The sequence below is a fragment of the Pleurodeles waltl genome, chromosome 12, assembly GCF_031143425.1.
Source record: "Pleurodeles waltl isolate 20211129_DDA chromosome 12, aPleWal1.hap1.20221129, whole genome shotgun sequence".
Lineage (NCBI taxonomy): Eukaryota > Metazoa > Chordata > Amphibia > Caudata > Salamandridae > Pleurodeles > Pleurodeles waltl.
In genome coordinates this window covers 532,652,239-532,668,245 of record NC_090451.1, presented here as the reverse complement: position 1 = coordinate 532,668,245, position 16,007 = coordinate 532,652,239, and the positions used below count along the sequence as shown (strand labels likewise).

At 49.2% G+C, this 16,007-nt stretch overlaps 1 protein-coding gene across 4 annotated transcripts in view; it reads left to right on the top strand.

Moving 5' to 3' along the window:
- The window catches only part of FCSK (fucose kinase), a 579,999-nt gene that overhangs the window by 334,495 nt on the left and 229,497 nt on the right, over positions 1-16,007 (top strand). For all 4 annotated transcript variants that reach the window (XM_069217519.1, XM_069217520.1, XM_069217522.1 and 1 more), the window contains one exon: positions 620-745. In XM_069217519.1, the coding sequence (XP_069073620.1) occupies positions 620-745 (126 nt within the window). The remainder of the gene's footprint in view (positions 1-619; positions 746-16,007) is intronic.

Here is a 16,007-nt window from a genome sequence, read left to right as displayed (position 1 = left end):
GTCCCTATTTTCTTCAACAGATGGCTAAAGATGTTTACTTATATAGTTAGAACAATGAAGGGTGTCACCTATTGTGTTAAACTATAGTTTCCTTTTGTTAAGGAAGACCCGGGGATAATTAGAATGCATTGTCATTTTTAGGGTGTCATCTTTGAGTTGGACTTAGAGTTGAAGAGTATCCTGGTAGGAGGATATTTTTAAGTACATTTGGATGACATCCATGTATTGATGGAAGGCGATCTCTAGCTACTCCACTGAAACTCCTGTGTCTGCACAGATGAGTTGAACACTATAAACAACAGAATAGCTCCTTAAGGCATTACAGATGGAATTCGAACAGGCCCTGAGAATTGCATCCCTATCCATTTTTCCAGGTTCTGAAGCTTGCCCCATTATTATGCCCGCTTTTATTATAGGGGTCAAGTTTGGTAACATCTCTTATGGGTGTGATACTTAATCTAATCTGTTAATGAAATCCTAGCTGTTTTCCTCCTTACCCTTTTCTGCCCTTGCATACTCTTTCTTACTTTCACTGTACTTCACTTCATTTTGTCAATTTCTATTTCGTGCTATATGGACCTTTCGCAAAACTGAGCCCATCTGCCTTTGACCATTGCAGGGACGCGACTTCCCCTTTGATGACTGTGGACGTGCCTTCACCTGCCTCCCGGTGGAAGATCCTAATGCTGCAGCTGAAGCCCTGGTATGCAATTTGGACAGCCTGCTGGAGACTATGACAAAGAAGGTAAGTTGTAAGCCGGGAGTCTGGGTAGAGCCCTCTTTTAAAGCCTGGCGTCGGGCGGCAGAGAAGATTATGGGTGACTGGGATGTAGTTTCTTGGCCCATCATGCTCTTCCTAAGGATATGGCTCATGCGAGTAACTTGGGTGGGTGAAAAATTCCTCTCAGCTGCCAGAGTTTTTTCCTCTCTGTGTTCTGTGGATTTCTGGCAAAACCCCACCAACTGCTGCATGACGGAGTTTTTATCACATGCGGCTTACTTCCGTTAAGTTGGCGATCAAGAATTTGCATCCCCTAGTGTGATTTTCAGGTGCTAGAATGCCTCCCGGAGAGAGTTCTCAATACAGGCGTTTGTGGCCAGTCGTGACTGTTCGTGTAGAAAAAAACTGCAGCTTGATCTACTCAAACAGCAGAAAGAAGCAGCGCCCTCTGGTGGGCTGAGTGGTGCCAATTGCACTGATTTTAAAGTGTGGAACTAGGTCCCTTCGATAAAAATCAGCACAAGAAGTACGACATGCCCAAATTCCTCCTGCCCGGAGTTTTTATGTGACTCAGTGGAATGCCATAGAGTAAAACTCTGAGAGTTCCGCCCACCCTTACTAATAACCCTCTGCGGTGCCCATGAGTTATGGATTACTTTCTAGAGTGTAAAGCAGTTAGTCTGCTAGAGGTCATCATTGTACTGAGTAATGAAGCATAACTCTGTAAATCATTTAGGATCTGTGTGACTGGGGAACTCTGGAGACTGAAATGACCTTGAGAGGCTTATCTTCTTTGAAATCCCATATTTAACAGCAGGTCTCAAATAAATCCAATGTTTTAACAGGGGGATAATATGCAGTTTAAATATCACAGTGAAATTCAAAGCTTTCTCTCCGCATTCATTTAAAAAGCAGTAGGAGGTGGCTGGCACAGGAGGATTCATTTTCCAGAGCTGTGATGCACATTGAGGGTGTTGGGAACCAGGTGAGCAAGCTTGTCACTTCTTGTGTTCCTTTGATTAATTCTTGCTACAGCATTTTATACGGGGTCACTGATCAGTGAGGGTAACATTAAAGGGGAACTTTTTCTCCTTGGTCTTCAAGCTAGATAAATTTGACAGGAAAAATAGGGCTTCAGTTGTCTTTCCTCTCTTTTTATTTCTTTGGCGCTTGAAAGCAGCACCTTATTGGAAGATTATGGTGATGAGGGTTCTGAGATGTCACTAATGCCTGGTGAATGACCGCTGAGTGATATGACTCAAGGATGGATTTTAGCAATGTCCGAAAGAAAATGTGTCAAATGCAAACAGAACAGTTGATGGGCGGAATGTAGAACAAATCAAACATTCACCCCCAGTCACAGATCTGGGTTTAATCCATCAGTTGTTTTGCTCACCATGCCATTCCAGTTTGGACCCAGTCATATGCAAATCAGTCTTGACCCTGTTCCCCATGGGAACAGTCCAGCCTGAACTGCCAGACCAGGTCCTCCCTGGACCAGAAACAAGCATCCTGGGACTGGTTTCGGGGTACTACCCCTCTTCAGCTAGGCTAGCTTGAATCTGGTGGCATAGTGAGCACGGGACCCACGTCTGGGCATACCCTTCCCACTTGGGGTGACAAACGCAAAAAGAACAGTTGATGGACGGAATGTAGAACAAATCAAACATTCACCCCCAGTCACAGATCTGGGTTTAGTCCATCAGTTGTTTTGCTCACCATGCCATTCCAGTTCGGACCCAGTCATTTGCAAATCAGTCTTGACCCTGTTCCCCATGGGAACAGTCCAGCCCGAACTGCCAGACCTGATCCTCCCTGGACCAGAAACACAAGCATCCTGTGACCGGTTTCGAGATATTACCCCTATTCAGTCAGGCTAGCTTGAATCTGGTGGCATAGTGAGCACGGGACCCTCGTCTGGGCATACCCTTCCTACTTGGGGCTACAAACACAAAAAGAACAGTTGATGGGCGGAATGTAGAACAAATCAAACATTCACCCCCAGTCACAGATCTGGGTTTAATCCATCAGTTTTTTTTTCTTGCCATGCCATTCCAGTTTGGACCCAGTCATATGCAAATCAGTCTTGACCCTGTTCCCCAAGGGAACAGTCCAGCCCGAACTGCCAGACCAGATCCTCCCTGGACCAGAAACACAAGCATCCTGTGACCGGTTTCGAGATATTACCCCTATTCAGCCAGGCTAGCTTGAATCTGGTGGCATAGTGAGCACGGGACCCACGTCTGGGCATACCCTTCCCACTTGGGGTGACAAACGCAAAAAGAACAGTTGATGGACGGAATGTAGAACAAATCAAACATTCACCCCCAGTCACAGATCTGGGTTTAGTCCATCAGTTGTTTTGCTCACCATGCCATTCCAGTTCGGACCCAGTCATTTGCAAATCAGTCTTGACCCTGTTCCCCATGGGAACAGTCCAGCCCGAACTGCCAGACCAGGTCCTCCCTGGACCTGAAACAAGCATCCTGGGACCGGTTTTGGGGTATTACCCCTCTTCAGCCAAGCTAGCTTGAATCTGGTGGCATAGTGAGCACGGGACTCACGTCTGGGCATACCCTTCCCACTTGGGGCTACAAACGCAAAAAGAACAGTTGATGGACAGAATGTAGAACAAATCAAACATTCACCCCCAGTCACAGATCTGGGTTTAATCCATCAGTTATTTTGCTCACCATGCCATTCCAGTTAGGACCCAGTCATATGCAAATCAGTCTTTACCCTGTTCCCCATGGGAACAGTCCAGCCCAAACTGCCAGACCAGGTCCTCCCTGGACCAGAAACAAGCATCCTGGGACTGGTTTCGGGATATCACCCCTCTTCAGGCAGGCTAGCTTGAATCTGGTGGCATAGTGAGCACGGGACCCACGTCTGGGCATACCCTTCCCACTTGGGGCAACAAACGCAAAAAGAACAGTTGATGGATGGAATGTAGAACAAATCAAACATTCACCCCCAGTCACGGATCTGGGTTTAATCCATCAGTTTTTTAGCTCACCATGCCATTCCAGTTAGGACCCAGTCATATGCAAATCAGTCTTGACCCTGTTCCCCATGGGAACAGTCCAGCCCGAACTGCTGGACCAGAAACAAGCATCCTGTGACCGGTTTCGGGGTATCACCCCTCTTCAGCCAGGCTAGCTTGAATCTGGTGGCATAGTGAGCACGGGACCCACGTCTGGGCATACCCTTCCCACTTGGGGCAACAAACGCAAAAAGAACAGTTGATGGACGGAATGTAGAACAAATCAAACATTCACCCCCAGTCACAGATCTGGGTTTAATCCATCAGTTTGTCAGGTTTGTGCCTTTAGATTATAATTTGTTACATAAGGTTTGTTATGTAAAGAGAGTATGGGTCAGGCGTGCCTCAACAGATGAGAACTGCCAATGGGACGCCAAAGCAGAGCAGTGAATAGGAAACTGGGTTGGCAGAAGCAAATGTGTGCTAGGTGTCCTAAAATGCAGAGAGTACACTTTTAGCATTCATTTAATCAAACATTAAACAGAAAGTTCAAACAAGCATTTTCAATGCAACGGGTCTCGCATTTGCTCGAGTTAGAGCTATTAGCATTGTAAAGAAAAAAAAACGCAGCGTGATCGTGCTATGTAAAATGCAGCGTGATCGCGCTGTGTGGAAAATAAACAGAAAAAGTAGTCCGGACCCCAGGCTGAAAACATCGAGCCTCGCATGTTTTTAGTACTTTACCAGTAGTGTGTAGGTGGGCTAAACAGTGGAAAAAGCATGACGTAAGCATGCCTTTCAAATGAAAGCAAGCAGATTTTAAAAGGCAAGCCCACAAACCAATGTAAGCGACTGACATGGCATGGGCGTGGTTTCAAGCCCAAAGAGAGATTACAGAATGGATGGAGCGCTTTGCGCTCGCCCATAAAAGGGGATGCCCAAGAGCCGTCCAATAGCACTGCCATGCGATGGGCGTTTGTTTGAGGGTCGTCACAGGTTGGAGACTGTAAAGCTTTGCACAGAAGATCAGCTAAAGGCAAGAGGGGACCGCGCAGGTCCCCACACTTAAAGGTGATGTTTAGCTTATTAGATGAAAACCAATGGCGCCTGGTCACAGTAATTAGCTCTAACACCCTTTTCTGCAACAAAATTCCTAATCAAGAAAGTGATGAAAAAGATCAATAATAATATGAATGTATTGCCCTAGAAGGAATTGGGTGGGGCTGTGGGATGAGAAGAGACCAGTTATGAAACAGTGTGGGAAGGCGACGATCCCATCTCTTTGTTCTTACATTCCTGATAGTAACGAGGGCAGTGCGCCCATATGGACATGGCTCGAACGAAGGTCAGTCCACTGATTTTTATGAAAGGATTTGAAAGCAGTGCAAATGCCTAACGTTAAATGTGCATGCATCTTTAGCACCTAAGCTGAAGGATCCATTGGTTATCGAATGAAAAATAACAAAGAGGTAATGTCATAAGGGTGATTGTCAGCCATTTAGCAGTTTGATTTAAATTTTCACTATTCTAAACCCAGGCTGCCCCAATCATATGAGTTAACTATGCAAATGAAATTAATCTCACTTTCATTATCTAGACCGCAACTGCACTTGTGAAACATTTCTCAGTAGATGCAGTATCTATCGACACCCTCCCAAGACCCTAACCATAATCAGTACTGTAGCCATTCTAAACTGGGCATCTACTGCAGCCTACTCCTAGCTCTCCCTCTCTACCACAGGACAGTGTCCACCTTCCTCATGGTCCTCTTCCATCCAAGGTCAGCCAATGCATTTAGCAATAGTACAAGCCATTTGGCTACCAATGACTGAGCAGTCCTCAATGTACTTATCCCTGACTTCATCTCTCTTTCTTTGACCTGCCCTCACTCTTCCCCATTTCACCATATTATGTATTTCTACACTCCAGACTGACTTGCCTGCTTTCAACCTATCCACTGCCTCACCAGTCTAGGCCCACGTTTACTCTTCCAGATTTTGATCATTAGCTGTTTTCTTATCCACATTGCAATGTGTTGTCTCTTGACCGGAGAAAATCCACTACTTTGACAATTGTAAAGACTCTTTATGAAATATCTACTCCAGTCAGAGAGCACTCTCAGTCACTACCCTCTGTCATCTGTGAAGTCTTGACAACAATCTCCGGTGTTGCACAATGTACGGGGTAGATATATGTTAGTGGTATGTTTCCAAGCCATCCAGTGCTGCTGGTTATTGTACTTAGTTCAACCCATATAGTCAGCGACGGCTGGTAATGATTATAAGTGGGGGGGGGGGGCAGAGAGGGGGGAAATAGGGGGTTGGGGAGTAAATAAGATAAAATGTTACTTACATGCTGGATGCCGTCTGTCTTCAGTCCTGGTACCGCAAGCTGGTGCACACTGCGCAGGCTCCTAGCCGCCAATCAAGACACTGCTCTCATGCATGCAACGTTGTTTAGCAGCATGAAAGCAGTGCCGTGATTGGCCTGAGGGGGGCTGGTTTAGTGCTCAGGGCATGGGAGCCTGTGCCTCTCCTCCACTCGGCTGTTGCAGCACAGCCGGGTGGTGAGATCTAAATGTGCATGTCGGTTTGGCCTGGCTTGGCCAGCCAGCCAAACCGACATGCGCATTTACTGTGCACACAACTCCGCCTCCCCCTGTTGCCATTATGGCCCTGCCCTGCCCTAGAGTCAGTGGGCTCTAGCGCCCTACGAAAAATAAAATAATAATAAAATGGTTTCATTATCATTTTATTTTTTACTTTTCCCTCTGCTGGCTCACAGCAGGAGGAGCCGCCGCATAGAGTGCACTCTTCTGCTGCTGTATGACTACATGTACATCTATATGTCTGTCCTCTTGGAGCCAGTTCTCAAACAAACATCCATTAGTTGCCGTCTGCCAGGAAAGTATATTAATGCCAATATATAAGAAAGGTTCCAAATCAAAGCCGTCTCATTTTTACCTAATAGCCGTCGGGATTGTGAAGAAAAACTTTTGGAAAACACTTATTAGCTAAGTTCACAGAATGGATACAGGCGAAGGAGCTATTACCAGTGGAACAGGCACCTTTAGACTTGGGGATTGTCTTACTGACATCCTTATGTCAAAATAATACAGCATAAGTTATAGTCTATGCACCCTGTGCTGTTCGCACTGAAGTGTTGTGTGTGATACATATGCTGTATTAGGTTGATGGACTAATACACTACATTTGCCAATTGTGCTGGCTCTTGTGAATCGTTGCATGACATACTACTATACCCATAGGCAGTGCTTAAGTTGATCCGTTGGCTTCCGCTGGGGGCCACCAAGCACTTAGTTTTGGGAACCAGCACTTATTTTTTCGCATTAGACATTTAGAGAGAAAACACACAGTTCAGAAAGAGGAAGAAAAGAACATAGGAATCTGCAAGAGTGAGATAAGAGGGCAGGGTATGTGTAATACTGGATCAACGAGGCATGAGGTGGATTTAGGGCTGCCAGCCTCGGTATTCGCTGCACTGACATTTAATTCCACTGGCCGCTGGCTTCTGAGCAGAGATTCGGGCACCAGCACTCTTTGTTTTACAAACTAAGCACAGCCCATAGGGTTGGTTGATTTTGGTTAGTAGAGCCTTGCATGAATTTGACCCATGGGACCATGTTTTTTGTTCTAGATTTTGACACAGATTTGAGTTTGTATTTATGGGTTGGTTCTTGTTGTTTTATATATAGGCCCTCATTATGACATTGGTGGTAAGTCCCGCTTACCGCCATGCTGACTGCCACCAACATTCTGCAACCGCAGCGGTATACCACTACCCATATTATGACCCACACATAGCAATCCGTCACTATACAGACACAAACACAAGTCAGCCAGCCCAAAGGTCAGTGATAAAATGGCGGGACCAAAACCCACACTGTTGCGCCGATACAGAACTACGCCCACAGCATTATGACCCACGAATCACCGCAGCAGACATTCAACCGCGGTAAACCACTAGCGGTACATACCGCCGCACTCAAAATACACACAACCTAACAATACAACACTACATTGGACAGTTCAAACTACACACACCTGACACACATTCACCACACCCACACCACTATAAAACACACTCCCACATTACCCACAACCCTTTACAACTCAAAGAAATTGACAACTGAGAGAGAGACACACCAAGAGCACCCACAGAACCAGAGCCACAGAACACCATCACCCATACACCATCCACGCACATCACAGCACACACCCTAACCCATCACCCCACACACCCTCACACACACCACACACATTACACCCATGGCACCACAAAGACACCCCAGGTTCTCAGAGAAGGAGCTAAGGGTCATGGTGGAGGAAATCATCCGGTTAGAGCCACAGCTATTCAGATCACAGGTGCAGCAGACATCTATTGCAGGGAAGATGGAGCTATGGCGGAGAATCGTAGACCGGGTCAACGCCATGGTACAGCACCCCAGAACAAGGAATGACATCAGGAAGAGGTGGAACGACCTACGGGGGAAGGTGCATTCCGTGGTTGCAAGACACCAGATAGCTGTACAGAGGACTGGCGGTGGACCCCCACCTCCTCACCCACAACTAACAACATGCGAGAAGCAAGTCTTGTCAGTACTGCATCCTGAGGGCCTGGCAGGAGTAATAGGAGGACTGGACTCTGGTAAGTCAAATCTCTATTACTATCACCCCCCCTACCTGCATGCCATCACATAACCCCACCCCTACCCTCACCCCCATCACCCCACCATCACAACCCACCCATCCCAGTACCCAGCACTGCATGCATCACCAATGCATGGACATCACTCACAGCCCTGCATGGACACCCATCACCACAGCATGCACACTAGAGAGAGCCACTGAGCCCACAAAATAACTACTCACACAGAGCAAAGCTGATAGGGCATTCACAACCATACAGGGCAACACACCCATGCACAAGATATCAGATGCAGAAACATTAACACTGCATTTACATCTCTACAGGTCCCACACCCAACATCACCGGAGAGGAGGTGCCAGCAACAACTAGTTCCCCCCCCCCCCCAGAAGAGGTCCACAATGATGACAGCAGCTCTGCTCGCCTGGATCTGGATGACCAACCTGGCTCATCAGGGACCTCTGTTAAGTCGGTTGCCCAGCCACAGTCCCATACCACCACAGAGCCTACCCTCTCAGGAAACACCACCACAGCACCCACCCAACGGGCCCATACCTCTGTCCCCAGGACACGTCAATCAGCAATGTGTCCACCACTAGAGGGACCCCAGGAAACCCCACAAACACAGGATGATCAGGGACTTGGAGTCAGTGGCAGTGGGCACACGGTTCATGGGACAGAGGCACAGGACAACAGGGAAGCTGGGAGGACTGCTGTGCGACAGGGGGAGGACAGGCCCAGGGAACCGACTCTCCACAAGGCACTCACCAACATCATGGGAGCATACCACCATTCCCAGGAGACGATGGGCCAGATACTGGCCAGGTTGCAGAAGACCCAGCAGCTGCAGGAGGGACAGTACCTGGGGATCAGGGAGGACCTGAGGGACATCCACACCACCCTGGTCACCATTGCAGGGGTGATGGCAGACATGGCCAACACCATGAGGGAGGCAGTGGCACACCAACGGGCCCCTGACACTAGCCACAACGATGAACAGCCGTCCACCTCCGCTGCCGCTAGTGGACAGGAGGCCCCGCCACAGGACCAACAGGCCACCAGCACCCCTCCCCCTGCAGAAGGAGAACCACCACACAAACGGTACCTGTGATCCAGGCAGAAGCCAGAGAACATTGCCAAGATCCCCACCAGGAAATAAGACTCTCCTGATTGTCACCCTTGTGTCCCACTCTGCCACCCTGTCCACCTCGAACTGCCATTGCTCCACTTCCTATGCCCCCTTGGACAATGCACCTGTGATACAAAGAGAATGGACTCAATCCTAGACTCTCCTCCACCATCACCCAAGCCCACTGCACATCCCCATTAACTTTTCAGCAATTAAATAAACAACCTTTGAAAAAATACAAGTCTGTAGTATGTCAAATGATTTAAGTATGTGTTTTTTTAACAATCTGTAGACAATGCAATTAAACTGTACAGTAATGTATACATAGGTATGACCTGTATTGTGCTGCAGTCAATACACCAGGAGCCAGAGTAGGGCACGGATATCTGTGAATAGACATGTCAAAGGGTACAGTAAGTGGCCATAGTAGTGGAAACAGCAGCCTGCCAGTGTAAATTTGCAACACAAAACTGCAATGGAAAGTGAAGTTACAGTGTCTTACCTGTGTGTCACTGGACGTACTGTCGAATGATAGATGTTCTGTTGTACACATCCTCATCCTCTGCCTCCTCTTCGTCACTGTCCACAGGCTCCACCACTGCCACACGCCCATCTCCAGCCTCATCCTCCTGCGAAAAAGGCACCTGGCGTCTCAAGGCAAGGTTGTGCAACATGCAACATGCCATGATGATCTGGCACACCTTCTTGGGTGAGTAGCACAGGAAACCACCTGTTACATGGAGGCACCGAAACCTGGCCTTCAGGAGGCCAAAGGTTCACCCTATAATTCTTCTTGTTCGTCCATGTGCCTCTTTGTAACGTTCCTCTGCCCTTGTCCTGGGATTCCTCACTGGGGTCAGTAGCCATGAGAGGTTGCGGTAACCAGAGTCACCTGCAAATATCGAGGGATACCTGTTAGCCAGACACTCACCCTTAGGGCCAACCCCACACCCATATACCAACATACACTGGGTGGGGACCATGGGCTCACCTATTAGCCACACCTGGTGCCTCTCGAGTTGAGCCATCACATATGGGATGCTGCTATTCCTCAGGATATAGCCATCATGCACAGACCCAGGATACTTTGCATTCACATGGGAGATGTACTGGTCCGGCAGACACACTATCTGAACATTCATGGAGTGAAAGCTCTTTCGATTTCTGAGCACCTGTTCATTTCTCCGGGGGGGAACAAAGTCAATATGTGAACCATCAATTGCCCCAACAATGTTGGGGATATGTCCCATTGCATAGAAGTCAGCTTTCACTGTGGCCAAATCCTCCACCTGGGGGAATACGATGTAGCTGCGCCTGTGTTTTATCAGGGCAGACAACACTCTGGCCAGCACGTTTGAGAACATTGGCTGTGACATTCCTGCTGCCAAGGCCACTGTCACTTGAAAGGAGCCAGTTGCCAAGAAATGGAGCACAGATAGGACTTGCACAAGAGGGGGGATGCCAGTGGGCTGACGGATAGCTGAGATCAGGTCTGGCTCCAATTGGGCACACAGCTCTTAGATTGTGGCCCTATCAAGTCTGTAGGTGAGGATAATGTGCCTGTCCTCCATTGTTGCCAAGTCCACCAGGGGCCTGTACACGGGGGGATGTCTCCATCTCCTATTCATCCTCAGCAGTTGTAATCTAGGGGGCAAAACGATGAGCATCTGGTCAGTTTTCAACATTTCCTCAATGTACAATGCATTGCATGTTGTGACCGAACTAGTATGTTGATGTTTAGTCCCAAAATGTGCTTATGTCTGCTGTGATGCAGTTAGGTGCCATGGCCTGCCCCCCCCTGAAATGGCGGACGCCTGTCCTGTGTGGAGGTACAGGTGGAAATGAGGTAATGTCACTGATGTTGTGGGCCATTGCGGGAAGCGGTCGAGTACCGCTGTGCAACTCCTCATTGATTATCATTGAACCATATGGGTTACAGTAGCCAATGGTGATGTACGCTGGCGGTGATGGTAAGCACCGCCGCAGACGTGACCGCCATTTTCTATCTGTTCACTCACTTGCTACCTGACCTTCAACAGGAGAGGACCTACAATGCAAGTGCTGCTGTGACCTGTGTCTGGAAGCGACCATGGCTCGAGTCATTGGGGAAAGGGCCCCTGCCTTCACCGCTGCGGAGTTGGAGAGACTGGTGGATGGGATCGTACTCCAGGACCGATTGCTTTATGGGCCTCCAGACCAACAGGTTAGTACACTGTGTGCACGTTGCATGGGGCATGGATGCATGGAGTGCTGTGTGTGAAGGCCTCATGTAAGGGGGGTGGTTGAGGGGTCCTGGGCAGCGTGCTGCATGTATGGTGGGAAATGTATGTGCGTAAGGGGATGGGAGGGATATGGTGGGCCATGAGTGTAACAGGCAAGACGATATGACTGATACCATTTTCTATTTTTATTTTTCTGCAAGTCAGCGCCCATCAGAAAAAGGGTATATGGCGTGCCATCGCCAGGGACGTGCGGACCCTGGGTGTCTACGGCAGGCGGAGCACCCACTGTCGCAAACGATTCGAGGACCTGAGATGCTGGGCAAGGAAGAAGGCAGAGGCCCAGCTGGGGATGGCCTCCCAATGAGGAAGGGGTGCCCGTCAAACCCTGACTCCCCTGATGTTCGGCATAGTGGCGGTGGCCTATCCGGAGCTGGATGGGCACTTGAGGATGGATTCTTGGAGTGCATTCACTCTGGCGTGGTGGCCCAACATAGATCATTCCAGGCTCTGGCCTCCTCCCTGATGGCAGCCATTGTCCCTGTCTCTAGCCTTCCCCCCCCCCCCCCCAACTTCCTCTACCCAGTCCCATTCCCCTGAACCCCAACCTATCCCAAGCACACATTCAGACCAGCATGCACCCAGGACAATACACAGGAGTGGTTCAGGCAAACACAAGCACTACACATAATCTTATAAGCACTCACACAAACACCATCCAGAAACAGACATAACAACATCCACTGCCTCCACTGTGTCCCCCTCCTCGTCGTCATCCACCTCCCTCCCAGTAGCGTCTACACTCACACCTGCATGCACTACATCCTCAACCACTACCACCATCACGCCTATCAGAACACGCCCCTCACTGGCAGTCACTACCCCCACATCCATGGCACGCCCCCTGTGTCCTCTCCCACTGTGTCTGTGCCCCCTCCTCCCAAAGTACCCAACAGCCATCCACCTCACAACAGCATCCAGCCCATGAACCTGCACTCAAATACAGCAGACAGACACCTCATACAACCACTCTCTTTTCCTCTCACTCCAAAACCTTCACCTTCTTCCCGGCCCAGTGTCCCTAAGAAGTTTTTCCTCTCCACTCTTGTCCCCTTCCCTACCCCTCCCCCCGTCATTCACTTTAGGCCAGGATGGGCACAACCCAGGCCAGCACCTCAGCCACCCAGTCCACGGCCACTGTAGTTACGGCAGCTACTGCAGGTGTGAGATGCTCCAAGGAGACACGCATCAGCACTGTGTACCTGCACCAGCTGCCAAGGCGAAGGGCAAGGAGGCACCACCAGCTGCCAAGGGCAAGGAGGCACCACCAGCTGCCAAGGGCAAGGGCAAAGGGCCTGCCCCTGCAGGCAGGAGGGACAGAAGGCCTGGTGCTGTGGAAGGATATTTGCCCCCACCAGCAACCATGGCGCTTTGACCGTCCGAGGCTGCAAGGGAAGGGCTGGAGCCTCCCCACACCACTGGCAGCACCGCCACATGCACCGCCACCAACACCACTGGCAGCAACAGCAGCCCTAGTGGGCAGCCGTTCGAGGCTGCAGGGGAAGGGCTGGAGCCTCCCCCCACCACTGGCAGCACCGCCACATGCACCACCACCAGCACCACTGGCAGCAGCAGCAGCCCCAGTGGGAAGCCGACTGAGGCTGCAGGGGAAGGGCTGGAGCCTCCCCCCAACACTGTCAGCACCGGAACCAGCACCAGCACTGCTACCACTGTGCAGCCGCCGCCAACGGCGGATGGACTGTAGTCCTGCCTCCATGGAATGTTATGCATCCTGCCCACTGCAAATCTTGTGGATATGACACACAGGTGAAAGACTGTGACCTTGCACTCCCCAAGTGCTGCATCACAGGGCACAAAGCCCCCTCCAGCACCAGTGGAAGAAGGCATCCACTCACCCCCTCCTTGCCAGGATGAAGCACACTGGGAACAAGGCCCCCTTCAGAACCAGTGGAAGAAGGCATCCACTCACCCCCTCCTTGCCATAATGAAGCACACTGGGCACAAGGCCCCCTCCAGAACCAGTGGAAGAAGGCATCTACTAGAGACTGTGGCCTTGCACTCCCCAGGACCAAGCAGTGGGCAAACCACCCACTTGAGAGACTGTGGCCTTGCACTCCCCAGGACCAGGCTTTGGACAAACCACCCACTTGAGAGACTGTGGCCTTGCACTCCCCAGGACCAGGCTTTGGACAAACTACCTACTTGAGAGACTGTGGCCTTGCACTCCCCAGGACCAAGCAGTGGGCAGACCACCCACTTGAGAGACTGTGGCCTTGCACTCCCAGGACCAGGAAGCGGGCAAACCACCCACTTGAGAGACTGAGGCTTTGCACTCCCTAGGACATCGCAGAGGGCATGTAGCCCCCTCCAGGACCAGTGGCGTTGTACTATCTTCTAGCTGAGGTGCCCCTCCATTCCCCTTCCCCCTGAGGTGCCTGTGTATTTCCGACTTGATGCCCCAGCGCTGTTATCTCCATTTCGAGGCAGGAGTCAAGTCGGGCCTTGGCCTATGTGATACGGCCCTGTTGCCCGCGGACATTATGGACTGGGCAGTGTCCCTCCATTTGTATATATGTAAATACTGTTTTGATTTTTGTGGACGTATTTCTAGTATTTTATCTTATTACACTCACTTTAATCTATTCCTTTTGTCCTTGCATTATTCCTGAGTGGTACGGGGTGGATATGTAATGTTGTTGCATCTGGTTGCGTGTATGGTGTTGGCGGTGGGGGTGTTGCATGTTGCATGTGTGTGTCACTCTAGTTTTCCTCCCCTCTCCCTTGTGTGCTAGGTGGCAGCACTCACCGTGGCCGTCGTCACTGGCGTTGGTATTCCTGGTGTAGGAAGAGGTAGACCAGCATGGAGAAGATCTGCAGTTCAGGGTCCATGGTGTCGTGGTTCTACCTTGAGTGTCCAGACATGAGTCCTTTGCCTTCTGTGTACTGTTTCTGCTGTGCTTTTGATGTTTTGTTGGTTGGTACCGCCCTGGAAAAGGTGTCAGATAGGCCAGTTGTAATAGTGTGGGTGGTACATTGTGTTCCGCCTGGCTGTTGGCGGTTACCGCCACGGTGCTTGTTGCTACCGCCGTGGCGGTGGGTGTGTTAAAGTGGCTGTCTGTGTGAGCGGTTTCGGCCGTGGTCATAATTCAATTTTGTTTACCGCTGGCTTGTTGGCGGTATTTCCGCCGCTTTATCACCGACCGCCAGGGTTGTAATGAGGGCCATAGTCTTGACAAGGGGCATCGAAACACAAACCATCTATACTGCAAATGGACTAACTAAACTGGGCTGTGTGCTGTCCTCTAGCCAACTCAATTTATGTTCAGCACTCCTGCCTAAAGTTCTATCTTTGACACACTCTTTTTGTCCAAAACTAGAGTGCAAAAGTTTTTCATTGCTGAGGCATGCAGACAGTCTGGTCCTTCTCAACCAGACTGCAGTTGAGCTCCAATGCCTTCTACCTCAGTATAATAAGTTTGTCACCAACTATTTCAACATCAGTAGTGAAAAGAGAAAAATGTTCAAATTTGTCAGCGGCAGATCAGAATACCTATGGAAAATTGACAGGAGGTCACATAGTTTGTTGAATTGCTTACCCAACTTGGGGTGGTACTAACACAAGATTTATCTTGCTCTCTCAATTAAAATTAATGTCAGCCAAAGCACAGGGTATTTGTGCAGACAGCAAAACCTTTATATTGTGATGTACGCTAATTAGAGCCATTGTTGCATGCGTTTTGTATCAAAATGACAACAGATTTGACTTATGCTATAACTATCTATAATGGTGAATTGAATAAACTGAACATTATTGAGTGGAATCAGCCGAGATGTTTAGATGATTTTATACTTGTATTAAACAACTCCTGAAGTGCTTTTTGACTTGAAATCGGGCAGATGACCAGGGGGATGCAGGTATATGATGCTGACCTTTATACATTCAGAACTTGACATATTCTGACGATGGCACAATACTCTAATATTATGGTCTTATTTAACTGTAATGGGCCCTTTAAAGTACAACTCTCCTTCTCTTCTAAATACCGTATCATCTAATTATGACTTGACCCTAGTATGGCATCAGTATGGCACCACAGGTCTTTTTAAAGCATCAGTGCTAACTTTAAAGTTGGCACTGAAGTAGGAAACCTCAGAAATGATAACTCTAATAACCTGCCTCCTCTTAGATATTCAATGCTCAGACTTGTTATTTGTCAGTACCGATGTTCTCTAAAGTCGTTCCTAGTTTAATGCAAATTTGATTTT